The sequence below is a fragment of the Mugil cephalus genome, chromosome 8 (assembly GCF_022458985.1).
Source record: "Mugil cephalus isolate CIBA_MC_2020 chromosome 8, CIBA_Mcephalus_1.1, whole genome shotgun sequence".
Taxonomy (NCBI): domain Eukaryota; kingdom Metazoa; phylum Chordata; class Actinopteri; order Mugiliformes; family Mugilidae; genus Mugil; species Mugil cephalus.
Window position 1 is genome coordinate 25,765,792 of NC_061777.1, and position 22,234 is coordinate 25,788,025.

The following is a 22,234-nucleotide window of genomic DNA, read 5'->3' on the forward strand; positions in this document are numbered from 1 at the left end:
TTCCACTAATATGAAAAATATATTTCTAATATTTCTTATCTAATATTTCTCAAAACAAATTCTGGCATAATGCAGATAGCATCATGAAATGTATTACAGCCTGAGGTAAATTACTATATAGTCTATATAAACTGGATTATATTTGATACAAATCTGATTAGATTAGAGTACCTCCCCCTGGAGGCTACCCAGGTGTTTCCAACCATGTGGAAAACTCAGAAGGTGCTTAAGGAATTATATCCCATCTGGTGTGGCTGATGGTAGGGATGGGTCGTTGCTGTGCAGTGAGACTGGGGCTGCTGAGGGTTTGGATATGTAGGGCGTTTCTCAATATGTTTTCTTTACTGTACTTGTGTTTTTTAAAGCATCACCACTCCCTGTCCAAGTACTGTTCCAATTCAAAGCACTCATCTGACCAAGTGAAGTTCAAATATCTGGATATGTACTTGCCACACCCATTATAGGGAACTTATGTGAAGTGCGAATGTGAAGTCAGATATTCCACAATCCTGCTGTTCCAGTTCCAATATGACTGTCCTCTGTCCTCCCGTGTACTTCCCCTGTACTTCAGAATAAAACTTGTACAAACTACCAAGTACAAAAGTCCAAAATTCACATTCACACTTGGTACTGATACTGTGTGTCACGTGGTGCGTGAATATTAAAGCAATTTAAGTCAAATAAGTGATTTTGCAACAACATCCACCTGCCTGACTGCACTGTACTGTACCACAGCAGACTACTTGAAGCACACTGCATGCTCTGACCCAGAACATGCTCATTGGTTTGTTCATAAAAGAAAGAAGAAACAAGCACAAACTAAACCAAGAGTTTCTCTTTATTAGCTGAACACACACCCTGCAACAAGCACTGTTTACGGATGGGAACATTAAAGTACTGACTTGTGATAATACTGACATCTCTCTTCATACACAGGGGCTTCTAGTAATCACCATACGTAGCATTGTGGTCAAACACAGGGACCCAAAAAGGAAACTGAATAACTACAGGAAAAGAAAAAAAAAAGAAAGAAAATACACAGCCAGAAACAGTATTAAGACAATGCACAAGTGACAATCCAGCTATAAAGTATATTTATCATATAGAGAGCTTGGGCTACAGCTAAATATGCCATCAGAGTGGCTCTGACACATTATGTTAAATGTAATTATTTGTACTGTATGGTGTGGTTCCTACTTTATGGAAAGCACTACATGAACACAAAATAAAACACGGCTGGGTCTTAGTAGCATGAGAGGTTAAAACTGAAGTGATTTCACAGATGATATGTCCAATCCAGGGATGCTTAGTGAAAAAGAAACTGCTGCTCATAATCATCCAGTCATCTAAACTACTTCACATTCTGAAATAAGTTAAATTCCACGATATATAGTAGACAACATTCAACACAGATCGCTTTCAGTGACCTCAGCATGGAACACGCTCACAAACTTTAACACGTGGTGGTTTACAACAGCTTGACTCACGAGTTTTTACCTGAACTGTATGCAACGCAAAGTATAGCTGATGTGTCACGCTGGGAGGGAAAGGAGAGGGGAGGGAACAGGGAGTCGTAGCTCGGTGTTCCTGCCATACGAGGGCTACAACAGGATGTTCTTAACTGGTCTGCGCTTCTTTCTCCAAGTCTTTGAGGGTTTTGAGAAGGCGAGAGGGAGTGAAGATTTCAGTTGATCCTGAAAGGCACAAGGTGAGTTGTTAGAACCCTGAGTTGAGTCATGTAAATTCTTGAGCTAGGAAGGCGTCACGATCTACCAACACATTTTTTGTGGTGGAAAGTTTTTCTGGATTCACTCTGTTGGGAACTGATTGCACTCCATCAAAGATCTGCCGGGCTGCTCACATCGTTTTGAGGCTTTGTGCAATGATGGACACAAGAGTAATAATTTAGTAATATCTTAATTTATAACACACCAAACTTCTTTCCATCGGTAAGTTTGACAGGACAATCTACTAAAACACTCAAGACCAATGAGCAAGAGCAATGGCAGCATCTGATGGAAGGACATCAGGGACAAAAAACACTGCAGGGACACGTTCACAGGTAAGAGACTGGGTGTGCGGGACGACACTTGGGATTACGAGGATTCACAGAACACGCAGTGACTTGTACTTGTGTATTTACTTCCAAGCATCTATTCATTCTGCAGGCGGCTCCTCAGTGCCCTCTGGCGGGGCGTTGGGGTCCAGGAAGTCTTGGTGCTGCAGTTCCTTTAGGTACTTAGGGGGTGTGAGGATGTGGGTGGAACCTATTGAGGACAAAATCCTGAAAGCTCAAAAGCTCAGCCATGTCTTAATCGCAAAGGGCAAGGCTTGATTATGATACACAACTCACTGTGACCAAAGAAAAAGGTTGTTAATATTTCCCATTGGAAACATCAAGAACATACAGAGACTTATGTATCTTTCATGCCAGCTTTCAAATGACTTTGATGGTGAAATAACATTACACTTTGTGTACTGTAAAAACTGCTTTTACTATTTTACCAAAACAAAAACATATCTGAATACACTGATAAAATATAACAGTGTCCACAAATGTATTATTGCATTTTTTATAATAATGATTTTATAGATGAGATAGAGATGTCTGTATTGTTATTTTGCAGAATAGTAAGACATTGCTTTAGTCACAATAGTGAGACATTGTACTAAAACTGCAGAGTAAGAATTTGTATATGTGTGTTTGCTTACCACAATAGTCATCCATTACTTCGCTGCATTCATATAGTAACTCACTGTTGTATATCACCACATTATTATATTACACTATTACCAGCATATACATCACTATCATCTTAATCTTCAAACTATTATTATTATTTAATAATATGGGTTGGTATGGGTTGCATTTCCAAAACGGCTGCATCCTAATACTCCATAGTCATTTTCTTGAATCTCTCTTGCCCATGTCGTTCAAATTCCTCACCCCGACTCATGTGTTTGCTATATTTCAGGCTCTGTTATACGTGTATAGCACCCAAGTCCAGACTAAGCTTTGATATAACAAAACTATTTTTACAAGCTAACTACTTGTACAAATGGCTAATGACTACATTGAATCCCCCCATTACCCTTCCTTCATCTACTGAACTTACCAATCAGGGCCTCCCACTTCCCATTGGCCTGGGTGACCTCATACATGCAGCGCATCTCGCTGTACGTCATGCCTCCGATGATGAAAACGATGATCCTGGGCCCCGTCTTTATCTCGGTGGGGCCCCTGTTCTTGTGCCAGTTACCATAGCGAGCGCTTTATGATGAGGAAATAGAAAAGAGGATTTAATGCAAAATGCAGATATTTTCCTACTCCTGCTACATATTTTACACATTTTGTTTGAAACAACAATCATTGCTTTAGTCAACTTTATATTATTTGTGTTATCTTAAGCCTTAAGAAGAAAAAAAAATACAAACCTTGATGGAGCGCTGGCTTTTGCAGATGCTTGTCGCTGGGAAATGTACGGGTACAGCTTGGGGTCAAGTTTGTCCTCAATTGCGTCCTGTAAGAATTGTAATTGTCACAAAAAAAAATTGTCTATGTTAACAGTTTGAGTTAAGTTGAGTTCAAGTTTCAGACTACAATTTGTGGTGTAAAGTAGATTTTTGGAGGGTACTGAGAAACTTATGACTTTGTCCAAATTTCTCCTTACTTGGTAAGTACATGTGACCTGGAAGCCAGATCAATTTCTCACCAACAAAGTGGTGGAAAGTTGCTACATCACAAACTTCCATAGGGACTGAATTGTTAACACTCTGGTTTGTCCACAATCCACTGTACCCACTGAGTTGAGTTGCAGCTGTCCCACAACGAGGCAGTAAAAAACAAAAGCCTGGTAGAATTAATCCCCAACATTAGTGGGGTAGTATGATCCTACCCCGCAACATACAGGTTACAGGAAGGCCTCCTGAGAGTTACCTCAATGAGATCCTTGACGAGAGGAGTCCACCTGGAGAGCTGGTAGGTCTGTTCACTGACCCGCTCCTTACGATCGGGCTTCTTGGCTTTCTTGACGACCGTGCCCTATAAAGACAAAAAGCCGATGACTCAAGAGTTTTTACTATTTGTACATACTGTATGTTAGTTACTGGACACAAGGACATTATGCACAGGGAAGTATATTTTGGGGATAAGGATGTGCGATCACATTTGTAGCCATGTTGTGTGTTGTGCACCATTCTAAACACAAAAGCACCGCACAGGCATGCAAAGTGAACCACATCTAGCATGTATTTCTGTAGGGGTACAGGTTAAGGAGTACATGCACCAACGGCGTTGAAACCATACATATACCATACATATATCACCATATACATTCAGATTACAATTATCATTCTAAAACCTTTTATCAGCTGACACTGGTGAAGCTACCTGGGCCCACAGCTGAGAAGGCCATGCCCAAAACCATTTAATCCAGGGTTGCCTTATCAACCAGCATTCTTTGGGCTATGCCTTGTAAGAGCCAGTGCTATTGGGATGAGGGTATAGTCACAGTGCCCCGCTGTGCCAAGACAGGTTTCCAAGCAGATAATGTACTCCGCAGACAAAGTAGATGAATGGAAAAAAGTCGGAGAATATCTGTGCACAGCTGTGGCCAGAATCCTGATGTAACAACTGAATAAGTATTTTCTATATAAACACAAAATCAAAGGCCATTGATGCAAGCTGGGCTGTGAGCTTATGGCATTACAATGAGTTTCCCGGCATAGGCAGCTCACCTCAGAAACAATGGGAACGCCCATGTGCGCCATGTTGGAAATGATGTCGCTGTCCTCTGGTGGGATGCTAGCATGCTGGAGGAGCTTACACAGGTTCTCCTCAGTCACACCTGACACAGACACGCAGGCACACAAACACATGCAGCATACAGCTGATTTTCAGTCCCTCCATGCAAAGCACAGACTCATGCACATTTATGAAAGCATGCATGTCAACAGGAGAAAAAAAACTGAGGAAGGTTTAGAACTTAAGTAACACTGTGTATATATTTAATAAAATCAATCACTTGTTAGAACATCAGAGTGCAGTCTTAAGTCGCACCATTCAAAGAGTCTGAGTGGCCTGCTATTAAAATGACATATCTGACCGTTCTTATAGAAGATGTAGAGCAGGATGATGCGGATCTTGTCTGAGACGTTGACATTGGCATCCAGTAGGACGGGCACGATAAGCCTCATGGGATCCTTGATCTTCTCTCCTTCTGCGTCTGTGCCCATTGCCAGATCCTTAAAGACAACAGAGAACAGCAAATAGAAATAGCTCTGCCATACAACTATGAAACAAAAGAAGAGTGTTGAAAAGACTAAAACTGTAACTCGGTAGATTGTCTGAGCTACAACATATTTGTTTACACTGTAGTTAACTGTCAGCCTAAGAAATATACTCAATCGGGGATATGTCCATCACTGGACCACTCAGTTCATGAAGAAAACGTATTAATGTGATGAAGATAAGACACACGCATTGTCTCTAAATTCCAAGCAGCATTATGGATATTTATGTGCAGCCACTGGTGAATGTGTCCTCCAAAAAATTAAGTCTCACTTCAGTGTAAAGCTATAAATGCCAGGTCATATGTTCACATGTCAGTGAGTTATGAATCTGAGAAGAACTACAATTTTGCCCCAGTCTGGGTTCACATATGTGCCACTGCTGAGCTCCACCAGCTGAAGATACAGAGGCAGATCTGTGCAAAGGGTGCCACCCTTTGCACAGATCTGCCTCTGCATTAAACTATAATAACTTACTTCCCTTTGTAGAACGCTGTGTCCTCTTCATCCCTGGCATTTTCTTTGATTTGAGTCTTTCCTTCTATAACCTTCCTTTAAGTCTTCCCACTCCTTGGGGTGGGCACATGGCCAGATTAACCTTTTATATGGGGGACCCAGGGCAAATAAATCGTTGCTGGTCCTCAACTGATCCCCATGACTCCTGTCAGTTTAATTATTTCACCAGGGACAGAGCAAGTACCCTTGGCGAAGTGGTGAGTACATACGTCACTTCATGGAAAATCAGTAGCAACAACCAAAGGGCGCTGTGACCTGCTGCAGTGGCATGCAAAATGCCACTTCAAAAATATTTGTACCCTTCAGAGGTGTCTGCATTTCTGCATAAAAATGACTCCAAACACCAGCAGATTCACAAATTCTAAAAGTAGACAGAAAGAGCCCAATCAAACTAATAAAAATAATGAAACTGAAATATTATACCTGTGCATGTATTTATTATTTATTTAAAATGAATAATTTGTACATATCTATGAGTTTCAAAAGCATGTGAACTCTTGTTTTCAGTATGATGTGAAGCACTGCCTGTGCAGCAATAACAGCAACTAAACGACAGAGATAACTAAAACAAACGCAGCGTGTGTAAGTTACCTGTTCTACACGACAAAGTTTGTCCACGGTGCCCTGGTAACGGTTCATACAATCCTCCGCCAGGTGGAGATGGGTTGAATACTGAGTTCAGAGAAGAGAGATGCTGAGGTTAAAGAAGCACACATTTCAATCTGAAAGTTAACACAAGGTTAACCCACAGGTTTTCTGGGCTTTTGTTTTATCGTGTCAGAGGCACAGTGTCATTTCATTTTCTTGCTGAATGGCTGTTTGCCAGCGCTACAAATAGATTATCAAGATATATGTTCATACAGCACAGGCGCGACATGAATGTATAGATATACAGTTCAACTCTAATCCCTAAAACTTCCATACGCTCTGTAACTTCACCACTGTTTGCAGCAGTGACACAAAAATCTCCAAAGGTAAATAAAGACACCTGGGATTATTGAGGAACTACATAATTTAAGTCCTGTTCCTTAAATTTCATATAGAGTTTGCTCATATTAAATCTTTTCATTTGTTATTTCTTGTTTAGATGTATTTCTTGTTTAGACTTAGACAGACTTAGACAGTCTAAGACATTTCTTATTTAGTTTAGAATCACTAGGACACTAGTTTGACACCGTATGCACTGATGCATATGGATCTGACCTGGACAGAGGTAATAATCGTTGACTTTGTCCAAGCACAAATCTTGTAGGTTTTATATGTAAGTCTGGATCCATCTTGCGAGCGGACAGCTAGCCTATTATGTTCTGTTTGGTCTTCTACATCAAATCACTAACCTGTATTGGTGCTCAAAATAAAATATAATAATAAATAAAATAATAATAATACAGTTACATACTCTACAGGAAACCTTTGTCTCCCACCTTGCTGAGCTCTTTCTGATACTGAGGCATCTTCTTCAGCATCTGGGACAGTTCCTTCATGGTGGTCTGAAAGAAGGAGTGATACATTTCAGTGTTGGTAAAAGTGAGAAGTAACAGCTACCCTCTTTCTTAGAACCTTTTTTTTTGTCCACATGTTTAACATAGGATATCTGATCTCAGCATTTAATCATCTATCCATACACACACAGACAAGTGCACTCCATTAACAGAGTTATTATTTCTGTCAGTCCTTTATAAAATTAGATAATAAGTTCAGATACAAATAGAGCTACATGAGTCAAAATACCAACAAATAAATCTTAATCTTAAAACTACTGGAGCAGCAGGAGCTTGTGTAGCAGATCTTTAACCTCTAACAGTAGCTTATTAGTGTTTGTTGCTCCGTATAGACACTACAGACAGAACAGATCTCATTGTAATTTCCAGATGACAGTGAAGAGAGTGTTAGTGTAAATGATAAACCATTAGTTGGAATGGAGATTTTGGGCCTCAGCAAACCCTATGAGAGAATCCAAACTACTGCCACTGCTGCTGAAAATCAATGAGTATTGCTGTTTGATACTTGGTCTCTCCTTTCACCTCTCTCTGACGGTGTGTAGGATAGCTGTGAGCAGAAACACAGAGACAGAACCTGAAACCAGAGCAGAGTGATTCACTGTGTCCTCTACCTTTTCTCCAGTGTTCATCTTTTTGCTGGCGGAGAATTCTTTCAGGGAACGAGTCACAGCCCTGCACACAATGAGTCAACAAACAAAGGGATAGTGCATTCAGAAAGCTGTGTTTTCATGCTATCAGGGTGCATATGTGAGAGGGAAAGTCACAGCCACTCACGTGGACACCTCAGCAATGTGTTTGTGTCTCAGCGTCAGCCACAGGTCATCATCCTCATCCAGTAATACCTCCTTAATTCTGGTCTCTCCCATGCCGCTAGTCTCGAACCTGTCAGAGTGGGGGAGAAAGAGTTACACATTGCACTGTACTCCCACATCCAAAAGAGAAAGTCTTCTATTCTCCTCAAATGACTCTTTACTTGTAGACGTCATTCTCGATGCCCAGCAGGTCGTAGGCCATGGCCTGCAGGGTGAGCTCGTGCAGAATCGGGGACACGGGGTCAAAGCCGCGGTCCAAAATGAGGAGCTGAGAACGGGACTTGTCTGGACCCTTGAGGAATCAGAACAGACAGAAGGTATTTATCCACTATGGCTACATTACGCTGAATCCTTAAGTGTCTCAGTCGACTGACAGAAATATCCACATCCTGTTAGGAAAATGGCAATTAGCGCATGTTTTCTCTTGTTGGTGGAAGTGAACCTCTCCCAGTATGTGACAAAAGGTTACTTTCATGTTATTTTAGTCAGCCATACTGTGTAGCAACAGACAAATAAGTAGTCTTTTTCATGGTGAACAGTCAAACAAGCTTCTTTAATTAGAGCTTTGTGAGAGCACCTGTTAATAGACAATTTGCCGGCAACTGCAAACTGCTGATTGTTTCTTCTTTTGTTCCCATGACAGCGAAGATTTTAAAATGTTATTAGAAAGACTTACCCTGGCATTGTCAGACTCACTTCTCATCAGAACATGAACCTGGTAACAATCTATTTGGATGCCATTATGAGGCAACTGCAAGCAGCTGGATAGTGATCCAACCAATCAGAGCCATTGTATTGTAAACAAATCCGACCCGGTGATGGTCACATGACGTGTTTGACTATGCTGATATCTGTTCATCGTCACAGAAAGCCCACACAAACAATCTGATTGACCTGGGAGATCTTTGCCAGAGACTAATCAGTTCCCAACGGAGCATCTCCACTAACCCTAACCCTCAACTAACCCTAACCCTGATATGTTGTGGATATGGATGTGGGAATTCCGGGGTGCATCCATGCTAGTCCATTATCACGCTTGTTGTCGGTGACAACACTACAACTAGTAAGCTAAATTAAACACTCTGAGCTGAGAACACTCTGCTCTGAGCTGAAACACTACAACAAAAACTGCAACAAAATTAAATGCATTTTTACTTTTACTCTTTGACTTTGTGTATTACAATCAGAATAACATCCTTCCAGTGAGTCAGTGGCACTGGTGTTGAATCTGTTGTAAAAATAGAATGGAATATCCATTTCAGTCACAGAAGACCTTTTTGTGCTCAGCAACTTTATAAAAAGTTGCAAGTTGCAGTCTAATAAAAGACACAGAACGCTCCCAGTACAGGAACCGCCTGGTTCTCTGGCATCATTCTTCCTCGATCCTGTATCCATTTCACTTTTGCCATTGAGGCTAAAACTGAACTTTACCCGAAGTCACAACTGGAGCTTAACCATTAGAACGTTTACTGTTATATTAAGTCAGTCAGGGGTGACCCATTACCACCAGGATCTGTGTTTTTTAGAAGAAGTATATATTTATCTGTACTGTCCATAGAGAACAAAAAAAGGAAGCCTATTTTAATCTGCATGTTGTTTCAGACTGTGCTGGGGTTGATCATTACTCTTTTTGTCTCTGAACTTCCCTCACAAAATTATTTGAATGTGGTGAACTCTCAATGACCAGTCTTCTCCATCTGTAGTTTAGTCAATCAACCCCACCTTCCTACCTACCTCTCCCATGGTGGGGTCATCAGCCTTGTAGCCATCCAGCTTCTCCTGCAGCATCTGGGCCAGAACAGCACAGTCTTTGTACTCCCTGAGCCAACAAACACACACATAAACACACACAAACTTATGTGGCATTACACAAAAACAGCTTAAGGATTTATGTATGCATGATTAGATGAGAAATCTAAAGTTTGCTAAATGATCAAAAATGCACTTAATCTGTAACAAGTTTTCAGTTTGCAGCTAAAGACGAGCTTGTATGGAGTACTTATCCTTAGTCTGTGTATTATCTGCAGGAGATGGTTTATGGCTCACCCTTAGTGTAGAAAGATGAACTGCTGTGGCTGGTGTCACTGCTGCAACTAGCATTCCTCATTTAAGGTAAAATAATGTGTTCAATGGGTTCTGGTTCTGGTTGTCTGAGGCAAGGCAGTGATAACGTTTTAAATAAAAAAAAACAAAAACAAGTTATATTCTTCATCTAAATTCTGTAGAACAAGCTATAGATGAGGCCTCCGTAGTAAGCCTTGTGCACACTGTTTGGGTTAAGAAGGGGCTGGTGCCATACTGCTCTCAGTCTTTTCAAATAATAAAAACTAAATCTGTGACATAAGCTTTGTATGTATAATAGGCATGTAATTTGTGTGCGTGAAAGTATTACCCTAACCTTTTAAGATTAATTCTATGGCAGGACAAGTCCAATGATACATCCAGAGTCATAAAGAATCATCTTCAGCCACTAGAACAACAAGGAGAGATGATCATAGAGGCCAGATCTCAACATCATGGATATCACCATGGATACTCCAAACTTGGGGGCATAACTCATCAATTTTGGTTATAATACATGGACTATGATTAAGTATTCCATATAACCCTATACAGTTGTACACCTGTATTACACCTATGTTAAAAAAAACTTGTGTTGCTCTTGCTAGCCTCACCCTCTGTATCGGACTCCAGGATACTCTTTGAGTGTGGCACAGAGGGTGGCAATTTGTTCAGCGCAACGCTCCAACATGTTGTTTTTCACATCAGCCTTGAAGGGGCTGTAGAAGTCCTGAAAGGCATCCACTTTATCCAGGGAGAAGACCTGAGAGAAACAACATGAGGTTCAATTTCAGCTTTAAGACGGTCCCCTACATTTACAAAGACCAAAGCTACACTGGTTGTCTCGAGGATACCTGAACCCGAATTCATCCAAAGGAAAGCTGGATTGTTTTTGATACAGTTTTGTAATATTCGTCATTCTACTGGCCATAGATTTAGAGTTTTAGTGCCCTATGATGGTCTAAATATCAGCGTTTTTAGATTATTTGGGTTAGAAAATAGTTCACAGTAAACCATTAAACAAGCATTTGTCACAGAAGGCTGACACTAATTAAACCCTCTTCCACAAACACATACATCCATCTGTTACGACTCCATCACATGATAACAATCCCTGTGTTTTCGTTTGTGACACATTGTATCTGCGCTTCCATTGGCTGAGGGTATGACCCACTGATCCCGTCAGCCAATGAGGTAAAGGGATGAGATGAAGGTGGGGGGCAGGGCTGGTATGATGTGTCCCTTCCTCTTAGGATTAAAACTACAGGACAACAGCAGAGGATTGACAACTAAAGCTGATCTAACACAAAATGCTGATCCTTCCTCCGCTGAGGGTGAGGTGGGGGGGTGGGTGCATTCTTTGCATGCATTCATACAAAGAATACGCGCATCTGTTCCTGGAGAATATTGTAAAAAACTATGCCAATATTTTGAAGTACATAACTTAGACCTGGGTAGTTTGGACCTGACCAGTTAGATTCTTTACTTTCTGTGGAATACGGGAGGATGCAGGACAATCATTTAGCAATTGGAGCAGGTGTGTACTCGATGAAACCTGCAAAATGCTTCCTTGATAAAAAGGGAAGGACAAGAACATATCCTGGTATTTAGACTGTACTTGGTGGGATGCAAATTTTTAACTGGAACAGTACATGTTCACAAGAACACAAGTACACAGAAGAACGCAGATTAGTAAATGTCCCTGGACTTATACAAAGAGCTCTTACCAGCAGGTGTCAATAGTGTGTATTTGTTGTTCATGAAGGGAAAGCTGAGAGGCTACTATTAGAGGCTAGGAGGCTAGGAAGAGCTACAAAATGTTGAATGCAGCTTTTTTTTTTTAAAGCTGTGCTTACCTGAGATTCATAGGGCAGAAAGGCGATGTGGATCTCAGTCAAGGCCTTCATGGCTTTGGAGGCGCGGGATTTGGTCAACAGTCCAAACAAGGAGTCTGGTATTGCTGTAGGGAGTATTTTTTGTTAAAGAAATGAATTTTAGTCTAAAAACCTTAATTAATCTGTTGTCATTATAGTAGACCGGACCAACTTGCATCAAAAGAACCTTTGTGGGCAGGGAAGTTGGCCTGGATAGAGAAACACTTCTCTATTGTGGAATATATGAATATATCTACAGCAATTAATGTATTGAAAGGAGTTATATTTGTTGTTGGTGAGGACTGGATTTACTCACTGTCAGTGAAGAAGACGTGGGCACCTCTGTATGTCGGAGACTGTGGATTTCTGAAGTCATCAATCAGAGCTTCAACAGACTAAAACAGCAGAGAAAGATATTTTAGTGTCTGAACTTGTGTGAAACTGGACAATTCATCACTGTATGGATGAGTTTATTACAGAACAGTTAAATTCAAACCACTACATTTGGATTTTAAAACACAACTTCTGGAATGTTTAAGTGTTACTTTTGGACTTTTGCACAGGTGGTTAAGACCATTTGAGTACAGATGGTCAGAAGAAAACACTTTTGGAAATGCTGCCACCCTTGCCGTCTTATCTCCATCTAAAATGCTACAGTCAGCAAGCCTTTTCCAGAGGTAATCAGTCTTGACTACAAGTGTGAATGCCAGTTTTGACCTTGCTATCAATGATAGCAGCTACTGTTTAGTTAAAAACTGTATTTTATCATGAGATTACAGACTAAATGTGCAGAAGACAAGGTATTACTAGAGCAATTTGTGAGAATTTCTACATCGAGTAGTATTATCAACCCTGGAATGAAATTATTTTTTAGCAGTGAATGAATGAATGGAGATGACTTTCTGAATGGAGCATTTAGGAATTTCAGCATTTTACACAAGATCTCGAACTGCAGCCTTTACAGTTCCCAACATACGTGCAAACCAAACTTAAAACTGGCTACATCAGAATCACAAAAAAAGGCTGCATTTCTTATTTACTTGACAAAATACTAAAGAAAGCTCCACACGTAATAAGCAGTCTTTAGAGGAGGTGCATCATTTACCTCATCTGAGGGTGTGATCAGGTAGATGGCCTCCATGGTGGGCAAAGGCTCACGCCGCTTCGTTATGTCTTCTACAACTGGAGTGCACAGAAAAACAGTAGTGAGCGAACACTAATCCGTCAACTTGATTACAGGACCGAAGAATGGCTTGTCTCCTCTGTGATGGTTTGACAAGTCTTTACTGCAGCTGTGTTCAGATGTTGTTTGGCTGTCGGTTTCTGTGCCTTTGGACTGATCTTCAGAAAATTAAATGCAAGCTTTTTGCATTATGTTGGGGTCTTCACTTTAAAGTAGACATGGACGATGATATGACTACCTCGTGGAAAGGATTGTAAGAGCATCCATTGCTGTTGTTTTCCATGGATCTGCAGACCTTTCCACCGGTACTCCCGTTTCCTCCCAGCTCCAGAGACATGCTTGTTAAGTTAACTGGTGATTCTAAATTGACCCTAGGTGTGACTGTGAATGGTTGTTTGTCTCTGTGTTAGCCCTGTGATAGACTGGTGACCTGTCCAGGGTGTACCCCACCTATTGCCCGATGCCAACTGGGATAGACTCCAGCAACACCTGTGACCCTAGTGAGGATTAAGTGGCATGGAAGGTGAGATGAGATGGGTTTTGTTGTTACTTAGAACTTAAAAGTTTAAGCATGCTTATCCCACCCCAAGTGGCCGTGCAGTGCTGTTGACCAGAGAGGAAACATTCATCAGCTGGCTCAGACAGGTACAACAGTCAGGGAGGACAATGTGGGCTAACGCAGTCCAAACCTAAGATGCAGGAATGTGGCTGAAGAGGAATTATTTCTTGTGCTTTGTGACAGAATCCAGCATCCTGTTCATTAGTTGAGATGGCTTGCTGTTATCTTGTAGAATTAACACCCACACGGTCCACTCAGGGTCAGAAAATGCAAATGATAGTCCAAATACTAGTACTTTGTGACATCTATAAAAAGGCCAAACAGGGTGACTTGGGTTTCCATTTGTGCAAACCAAGCCTGTCTCTGGACACGTCCAGCCACGGTTTAACAGTGGGCAAATCCTACACCAAATCACTGATCATGGGGAATTATGTACGTATCTCTAGAGTGAACCACTTTTGTTTCTCTTCCCTTAACCTGAGTGGTCATACTTACTGGTGATTCCCTCTGACATGATGTCTGTCATCTTACAGCAGGAAGAAATCATCCTCATACTCAGCTTGTCCACCACCAGCACCTACAACACAGTCGCAGTTCTTTTCAGGGTCGTGATCAAACTGAATATGAATGATGGCGCCTAATGCGAACAGAAACATTACCTTCCATTTTCCTTTTTCTCTTGCCTTCTTGATGACATCGTTCATTATCTCTGTTGGAATGTAGGAATGTAACTTTAGTTCAGTCAGGACTCCAACTTAAAATGTATCTCATGCATTCATTCTTCAAACAGGATGTGGAAACTAGTTTTTGCTATACTGCTCCAATTCACTTGTGCATTCTTGAAAGTAATGTCTATAGCTTAAAACGAGTCAGGGCATAACAGATATCTATGATAATCGATAACAAACCGATAAATTTCAGTAACCATATTCATATTATACATACCGTACCATATTCAGTCACATGAACCGACTTTAAATCTCAAGCTCAAAGACAACTTTATTGTCAGTTCTGCTAAATGTGCACAGCTAACACAGGATTGAAATTATGTTTCTCTCAGACACACAGTGGAAGCCACATCTGTGAAGATCATATATATGAAATGTCTGTGACGGTTGTTAGTCATCAGGGTTAGTTTATCCAAAAAAGCAGAAAACAAGGACAACTGGACTTGTAGAGTTTATTGAAAATGTTTTATCAGTTTTAAAAGACTGGAGTTGAGGTTTAAATAGGAACATGTGTGGGTGTTTCCCAACAAAGGCCCACATGACTAGTGTCTGTTAAATACCAGAAGCACAGTAGTAGTCGGAGGAGACATGTTTGATTTAGTTCATGTGTCAAATGAAGGGTATCCCAACACCCAGTCCTATTGAGCTGAAGAAGCTACTTAAATGAGTGTCAAAACATCTTCAATGATGTTTCTTGTTTTTAGCTTCTTTTGTGGGTGGGGATAAAGTAAGGACAAATGATGAACACCGGAATGAACATGTAGGACATATGTGCAAAACAAAAAGGAAGGAAGACAGATGAAGGTAAGAATATCGTGAATTTAAAATTTAGTGTCAAACAGACCTTCAAAGACTTGCTGTCATTTGTGGTTCATATACTTTAAAGCACCGTACTGTGCTCTTTGCAGTCTGGAGTTTTAATGCACTATAGTTTCCTCTGAATTAATTCTAGAGTCGTACTACAATTATTGGTTTGCAATATCTGGCCAAGTTGAGTCTGTTTCATGCACCACCAACCACGTTCAGCTCAGTACAAAGCTAGACTACATGATCAGTATCTCAGTGGCCTGTTATTTTACAACAAAGTAATCTATTTCAGTGGGGTTTGTGACCTTTTAATACAGTTCAACAAGGAAGTAGCTGTGAAGACTGTGAATACAGATGAGATGACTGTGTCATGGAGGAGCTCAGCTGCAAAAAGCTACTGATTCAATAACTGAAACAATTGTTGGTAGAGATGTGTTTCTACCTGTAGTGAACATGCCCCATCTATAACCATCTACAAAGACCATTTCCTCTGGACAGTCAAGGTCGATTATATCAGCAGAATATTCACAGTGAGTGGGAGCTGCTGATAACTGGGATCAAATCTCATGCACGTTATAGATGTGGCTCTATTTATGATGTTTTGTGTCCCACCGTTTTATCAGTTAATAATGAATTAGCTGATTGACGCTTAAGCAGATTTTGCTTGGTAACATGCAGTATAGAGTACAATGTGTTGTTAAATTTAAAAGAAGGCTGGGATCATTATTGAATGAACTTTTTCAACTTTCAACTTTTTCTAAAGATGTAACCAAATCCTCTTCCAGAAGAGTAAGAAAGTGTTTCAGCAGATACAGAGAAAAAAAAAACTGGATAGCCAATCATATACCTAAACAACTTCATTGGCCTGACAAATCAGACCACATTCCACCATCAGTGTTTGTCTGGCTTCCAGGCTGAAGGGATAGAGTTTAGACAGGACTCACATCAGTGTCATCACAGCAGTTAGTTCCACCAGACTTAGTAAATACTAATAGAAGGACTATTGGTATGCTCAGAACAGGGTCAATACCAGAAGTCCAAGTCAAACTGATGACTGTCAGATGGCATTTTGGGATATCTTGGTGGTCTTGTGTTGACGAGCATCATCCCCGTTTTCCATCACTGGCAGCTTGTGGCTTTCTCAGCTATGTAGGTTTTACAACCCTTCAGGTTGGTTTGTTTGTTCTGGTGTGAACAGAAAAATATCACTTCGAACATATTAACCAAGTTGAGTCCAGTTAGAGACCCTCTGTAACTAAAGCCCTCTCTAACTGGACTCAACTTGGTCTCGACATGACTGTAAAAGCTCCCTAGCAGTTTGTTTACAGTGTGAAAAACCGATATGACTACCTTATACATAATCAAGCAGCAGTCTCTTTGGCAGAGTGTGCATCACACAGAGGTGCCTGGCTCTCATAATATATCATATATAATGCTGTTTTCTACACATAGTTGAGAGGCTTGATCAAACTGAACATGTTGTTCATATACACAACATTGGTTCATCAACCACAAATCTGTACTAAATGCAAAGGATCACTTCTACTGATGCTCCATTTTCAAATTAAGTATTTCCTGATTTCCTGAAATCCACTTTGTTGTGGGTGTGAATCACAGGTGTGAAAACACTTTAAGTATCAGTCCAGACTATGAGGCTGAGCTTGAAGCGAGTTGGTGCTGGGAGGGCCACGCCCACGGCAATGACTGCCTCTAATCTGCTCTCAATCCTCTTACCCCGTCCACCGCTCCCCACCGCTATTTCTGGGCCGTTTCTGTGTCAGCGGATATGACATCACGGGGAAACAGCATCACACACACTGACACGCTGACAGACACTCATCCTTCAGAATAAGTCAACATGTCCCGTTTCCACAGAGGACCTCAGTGACATTTCACCTGACGCTGCTCCTAAGGTGTTATAAGCACATTATCATCATACTGGCACCATATGATAATGAGTCAACTGTGTGTCTGGGAACCGGCATTATATAACATTAGAGACAAATCTTTGATGTTTGTCACAGGCCCAAGAAAAGATTTTAGGATTTCTCACAAAATTACACCATTCAGACAGAAATTCCACATTGTCCACCTCCATCAATGAGCGTGAGGAGCAATGCTACTGATGGTGAGCACACAGTGAATTCACTGAATGGTTGCAGTTGTACAACTAGTCAACAGGATTAGGTGAAAGTGTTTCACAGGCAGCATCAACAACAACAGGCTGCTGCTACAGAATGAGCTGATTTATTTAAATTAGCACTGCAGGACAGGCGTTCCTCTCCTTGCACCAACATAACTCGTCTACTTTGCCTTCATAAATATGAGATTATAGGATACTTAGTCAAAATTCTCATCCGATTAATCATTAAATCTTTTCAGTTTACTAGTAGTTTAAGTTGCACTTAAACACATCGCAAAGACTACAGTCAACGACCAGTTGATATATAAGTTCTGTGGCTGAATGTAAGGAAATAACTGGAAGAGCTGCTGTTAGTGGGAAGCTAGGAAGAGCTCCAAACCATTGTACAGAGCTTTACTCTACTGAATCATACTGATCAGGCGGCCTACAGTCGATCATGTTGTTGTGTAAATATTTGTGTATTTAAATGTTCATATGAGATGAAGATGAAAACCAACATGAGTCTTTTGCGTGTATATACTTCTCATTTTTCTGGTTCTCTAACTGAACAGGCAGTCGCAGAGATCTCTGAACAACTCGATCAACACGCTGAATCTTCCAAAGGGCTTCCAACGGGTGTCCGACTGGTGAAAAAGGTGCAGGACACAAAAACTAGGGTCACAAATTACCAACCATTGGCTTACAGAGAGGGGAAGAGTTTAGGCATCTGGTAGGAGACCAGAGTGCTGCAACGAGCCAGCGGAGGTGGTTCGTGGCTTTTCAGGATGCCTTCTGGGTAGCATCTGTTGGGAAAGCCCCAGAAGACCCCAGAGCATGCTGGAGGGATCATCTGTCTTTTCTGGATGGATGGATGGATTATTAGATTAACCATAACTCATAACTATGTACTGGATCTAACATCTGCCAGGTGTCCATTGACTTTCTACACCTCTAGTTTAAACACTTGCACAACATTTGCCCCATGTCTTGGTCCAAATGTCAGTTTGTGTTCTTGAAGGCTGCGAACCAATCAGCTAAATTAGGTCATTTTAGAAACATAGAAGAATAATGCCATATGCTAATTTTGATAAGCGTTTGTAATAGTATGACTCTCATTTTTAGTCTCATTCTTCTCCTTAAAAGCCTGAAAGTCAGCCCAACTTCGGTTGTTTTGGTTGTAGGACTATTTTTTTTTAGTATCTGTTGAGATGCGTAATGAAATCCCAGTGGTGTGCAACCATTGCTCAGTCCTTATATTCTGATAAGACCCGAGTCTGGCTATGCCACACTACTTTATATTCTGACTTATTTTAGGGCACTATCTAATCTAACAGCTTCACAGAAACCAATTTCCAGAGGATTCATAAGATCCCACTTACATGAGACCTCTGAATTCTGAGTTACAAACCAATGTGCCAGGACACTGTTGTTGTTATTTTTCAGGGTACACCCTAATACTCTTATATCACAGTCATGCAATCATCTGTCCCGGCATGACTCTGGCATTGTTTAGAGTTAACATTAATAAATATTGCTCCAGTTCTCTTACTTCTTCTCTCTGAAGAGTCTGAAGAGGACGTCCGGACAGACACACACACACATATACTGTGTATATGTGTATACTATGTATATACTACATATATATATTCTTGATACTGATCTTGAACTATGGATTACTATGGATTGAGTCACAATTCTGTGTGAAAAACCTGGAAGCCAGCCTGACATTGTGATAGAAAAAATAAAGATCTGCCAGGTCAATCAAACTCTTTGGACGAGCTTTAAGTCGTGATGGACAGAAGAGTAACAGCGACATGGTCATACAGCTCAATTGAATTGTTGTTTGAGGACTATCCTAATGTAAACAAATGCATTCTTTTCACTATATTGGTTGAAACACGCCCCATAATAAAATCTAGATGTGTTGTCCTGAGTATTAACAGACTCATATTCTCATATGAACTACAGCAGACTGTTATGCGACAGGAATTGATTGTAGTGAGGAACCTACAGTAAGAGGAGATGTGAAATGAAAAACTGTGGCAAAAAAAATAAAATAAAAACAAAACAAACAAAAAAAAATGAAATATTAATAATCTTTATGCAACAATTAGGTTTGGCACAAAAAGTGGATTAAAGGAAATCACATGTTTTAGTTACATTAAGTTTAACATTATAAGGTCAGAGGACCTTCATAGACATGGTTACCTCAATAAACAGTAAATAGGGTTATTTATCAGTCATGTTTAAAAGAGCCGATGACCCAGATGACTTTTAAAAGCAAACGGTTTTCAATAATCCACTCCATTATTTTTTTTTCTAAAGCAAGAAACATGCTTTTCTTTTTTATCTGTATCAAGTTTTTTATTTTATTTTTCAGATATTATGCATGTTAAGTTACCAAGTTCTACCAAAACTCAGTAACTGGTTTCTAGTTGTATTGACAGTTAAAAAGCACTGGCCCCAATCAAATCAAGAACTTTTGGCCTTTTAAACTTTTCAAAATATCTATACTAAAATAAAATACCACAAAATCGGAAGAATAAACATCGACTAATGGAATTAGTCACAATCATGACTCTAACCTGGACTGTGGCTCTCTTAAATTATACTAACTAACCTTAATGAAATACTTAATTCTTAATGTTAATCTCACTCCGAGACTAAAATGTAAATACAGATCTGCGATTTCAGAGCTTTCACTCAAGAGAAACTCTTGCTTTAGAGCAAACTCTTGCGCTTCATCTATGGTCAAGTAGGAGTTTCTCTTTTTGTGCATAAAAGCTGCGCGTCTGTCTTAATGACGACTATATGCTTAATAATAAATAATAATAACATTTGTCAATGCTGGTATACGGGCACTATAAAACACTTGTCCATTCAGAATCGGACATTCCCCGTGTGCTTCTCCTCTTCCTCTGACAATGATGTCAAAGCACATAATCTGCCCAAAGATTAGCGAGAAAGGATTTACACCGAACCAGGACTCCATGCTTTTCTACTCCACAAACGTCAATAACGACTCCATCGACGTTAGAAACTACCAGAAAAGTCTGAAAGAACCGCATCACGTTTGTATAATTTATCCCAAAGACAATTAAACCTGGAGAAATCACCAATTTGTTCATTTCCATGCGTGAGTCTGCGCGTGGTGCGTGTCAGTTCCCAAAATAAAGAGTCCCCGGGAGAAGCTTTGCCCCAAATGACCTCCAATGCTCAAAAGTTAATAAATATCCTACAATCAGAGCTAAAATCTCCCACTGAAGGGTTTAAGCCATTTATGTCAAAATAAACCTGCACATGGCTGTGGAAAATTGTTATTACTACTACTAATAATAATAATAATACTGACACGTATTTCGCTGCCCACTGTACTGTGGCACCAAACTAAACACAGTCACACAAAGAAATAAAAAAACAAAATAGTTCTTACTATCACAAACAATGGCTTTTAGTCCCAGTGGTGCCATGATGAGCACTCTGCTGCGCGTCCACTCCACAGAAAACGAGTCAAAACGACTGTAAAGCTCGCGAGAAGAAGCAACCCACTTCCCGTCCCAGTAAAATCCAAAATAAGAGCCTTCAGTTGGGAGAGTGGTGCAAAGAAAAGAAAAGAAAAGAAAAGAAAAGAAAAGAAAAGAAAAGAAAAGAAAAGAAAAGAAAAGAAAAGAAAAGAATAATAAGTGAACACTATGAAGCCACAGTAAACCCTTCATAACTGATTTATACACCATGGCTCCTACAGTATTGGTCACTAAGCTGTTTAAAATGTGGTTATTCAGTTAAGTTTTCTGAAAATTGAATCTGAATGTGCCAAGCACTTTGGTATGATGAGTTTTACATCTGGACCCATAAAATGTAAGCTTTTCCAAATTATTTCATTTTTTTCTACTTCTGAAACTGAACAAAAGACTTTGCTATCTACCAGTTCATTAATGCAAACACTTCTACAATAACCTTCTACTATAACAGTCCTGCATTCATCCTGTTTCATAACTGTTTCAAAGTTCAGTTTATACTGAAACAACATCAGAGAGGGACAATTTCTGCTGTGTAATCAGTTTGGAGCATGTGATTTCCATCATTTCCATCCCACCAACTAAAATGGAGTAGCCAACGAAAAAGAAACAAGTGTCAGTGCAATACAGTTCAGTATTGTGTGTGTGTGTGTGTGTGTGCGTGTGTGTGTGTGTGTGTGTGTGTGTGTATACACATATATGTATACTATAAGAGTACACTTCAGACTGTTCTAGAAAACAGTGACTGTTGTTTGTCCATTAGAGGGCAGCAGAGGACAAGTAAAAAGCAGAGGAACGGAGCTTTCGTTGTGGAGAAGGACAAACATGAAGTCCAGCTTGTGTTCACTTTGCGTGGGCTGTGCAACAAACTGTGAACTTGTGAACCAAATGGCAGTGGTTTGTATTTTGTAATAGCAGCTACATGCCTGGTCCTGGTGCACGGGCCTCCTTAAAGGGCGTCAGCAGCTTGGACAGGAATGTTTTGGGTGGTCTTTTCAGAAGAATGGGTCTGACTTGCTAAACGTTTTCCTCATGCTGGTACAGACACAGACTGAGTGGCTGAGCTTCTCGGTCATAAAACAGAGGCAACTGGATGTGTTGGTTTTTCTGAAACTCATATGACAAGGGTCTGTTAAGAGATCTGATTAGAATTACAATTACGGCTGAGTATCTGATACTCTAGTAAGTTTCAGGTGGGCAACACCCACAGATGTTCCTCATACAACCCTAAACACCCCGGCAGAAACGTCTTCAAGAAACCTT

At 40.3% G+C, this 22,234-nt stretch overlaps 1 protein-coding gene across 3 annotated transcripts; it reads right to left on the minus strand.

The window, feature by feature from the left end:
* Positions 1-820: 820 nt before the first annotated feature.
* stxbp1b (syntaxin binding protein 1b) lies at positions 821-20,967 on the minus strand. 3 transcript variants are annotated; one of them, XM_047593045.1, is made up of 20 exons: positions 20,887-20,967; positions 14,456-14,505; positions 14,292-14,373; positions 13,160-13,236; positions 12,371-12,449; positions 12,037-12,140; positions 10,795-10,943; positions 9,854-9,938; positions 8,281-8,411; positions 8,082-8,189; positions 7,919-7,979; positions 7,230-7,295; positions 6,397-6,477; positions 5,106-5,244; positions 4,738-4,847; positions 3,938-4,042; positions 3,436-3,521; positions 3,117-3,271; positions 2,144-2,267; positions 821-1,694 (listed from the first exon to the last, which is right to left on the minus strand). In XM_047593045.1, the coding sequence occupies exons 1-19, from the start codon at positions 20,921-20,923 to the stop codon at positions 2,158-2,160; spliced, it is 1,815 nt and encodes a 604-aa protein (XP_047449001.1). In that variant the 5' UTR covers positions 20,924-20,967; the 3' UTR covers positions 821-1,694; positions 2,144-2,157. The 3 variants fall into 3 exon arrangements, with proteins under 3 accessions (XP_047449001.1, XP_047449003.1, XP_047449004.1); XM_047593047.1 differs by having other exon boundaries at positions 2,132-2,267; XM_047593048.1 differs by lacking the exon at positions 2,144-2,267.
* Between the last annotated feature and the right edge of the window lie 1,267 nt (positions 20,968-22,234).

Coding starts and splice junctions, on each gene's coding strand:
- stxbp1b (XM_047593045.1), bottom strand. CDS start 20,923: ATGGCACCACTGGGACTAAAAGCCATTGTTTGTGATA. Junction 9,939..10,794: donor CCTGGAGTCCGATACAGAGG/GTGAGGCTAGCA, acceptor TTGTTGGCTCAG/GGAGTACAAAGACTGTGCTG. Junction 4,848..5,105: donor CTACATCTTCTATAAGAACG/GTCAGATATGTC, acceptor TGTCTGTGTCAG/GTGTGACTGAGGAGAACCTG.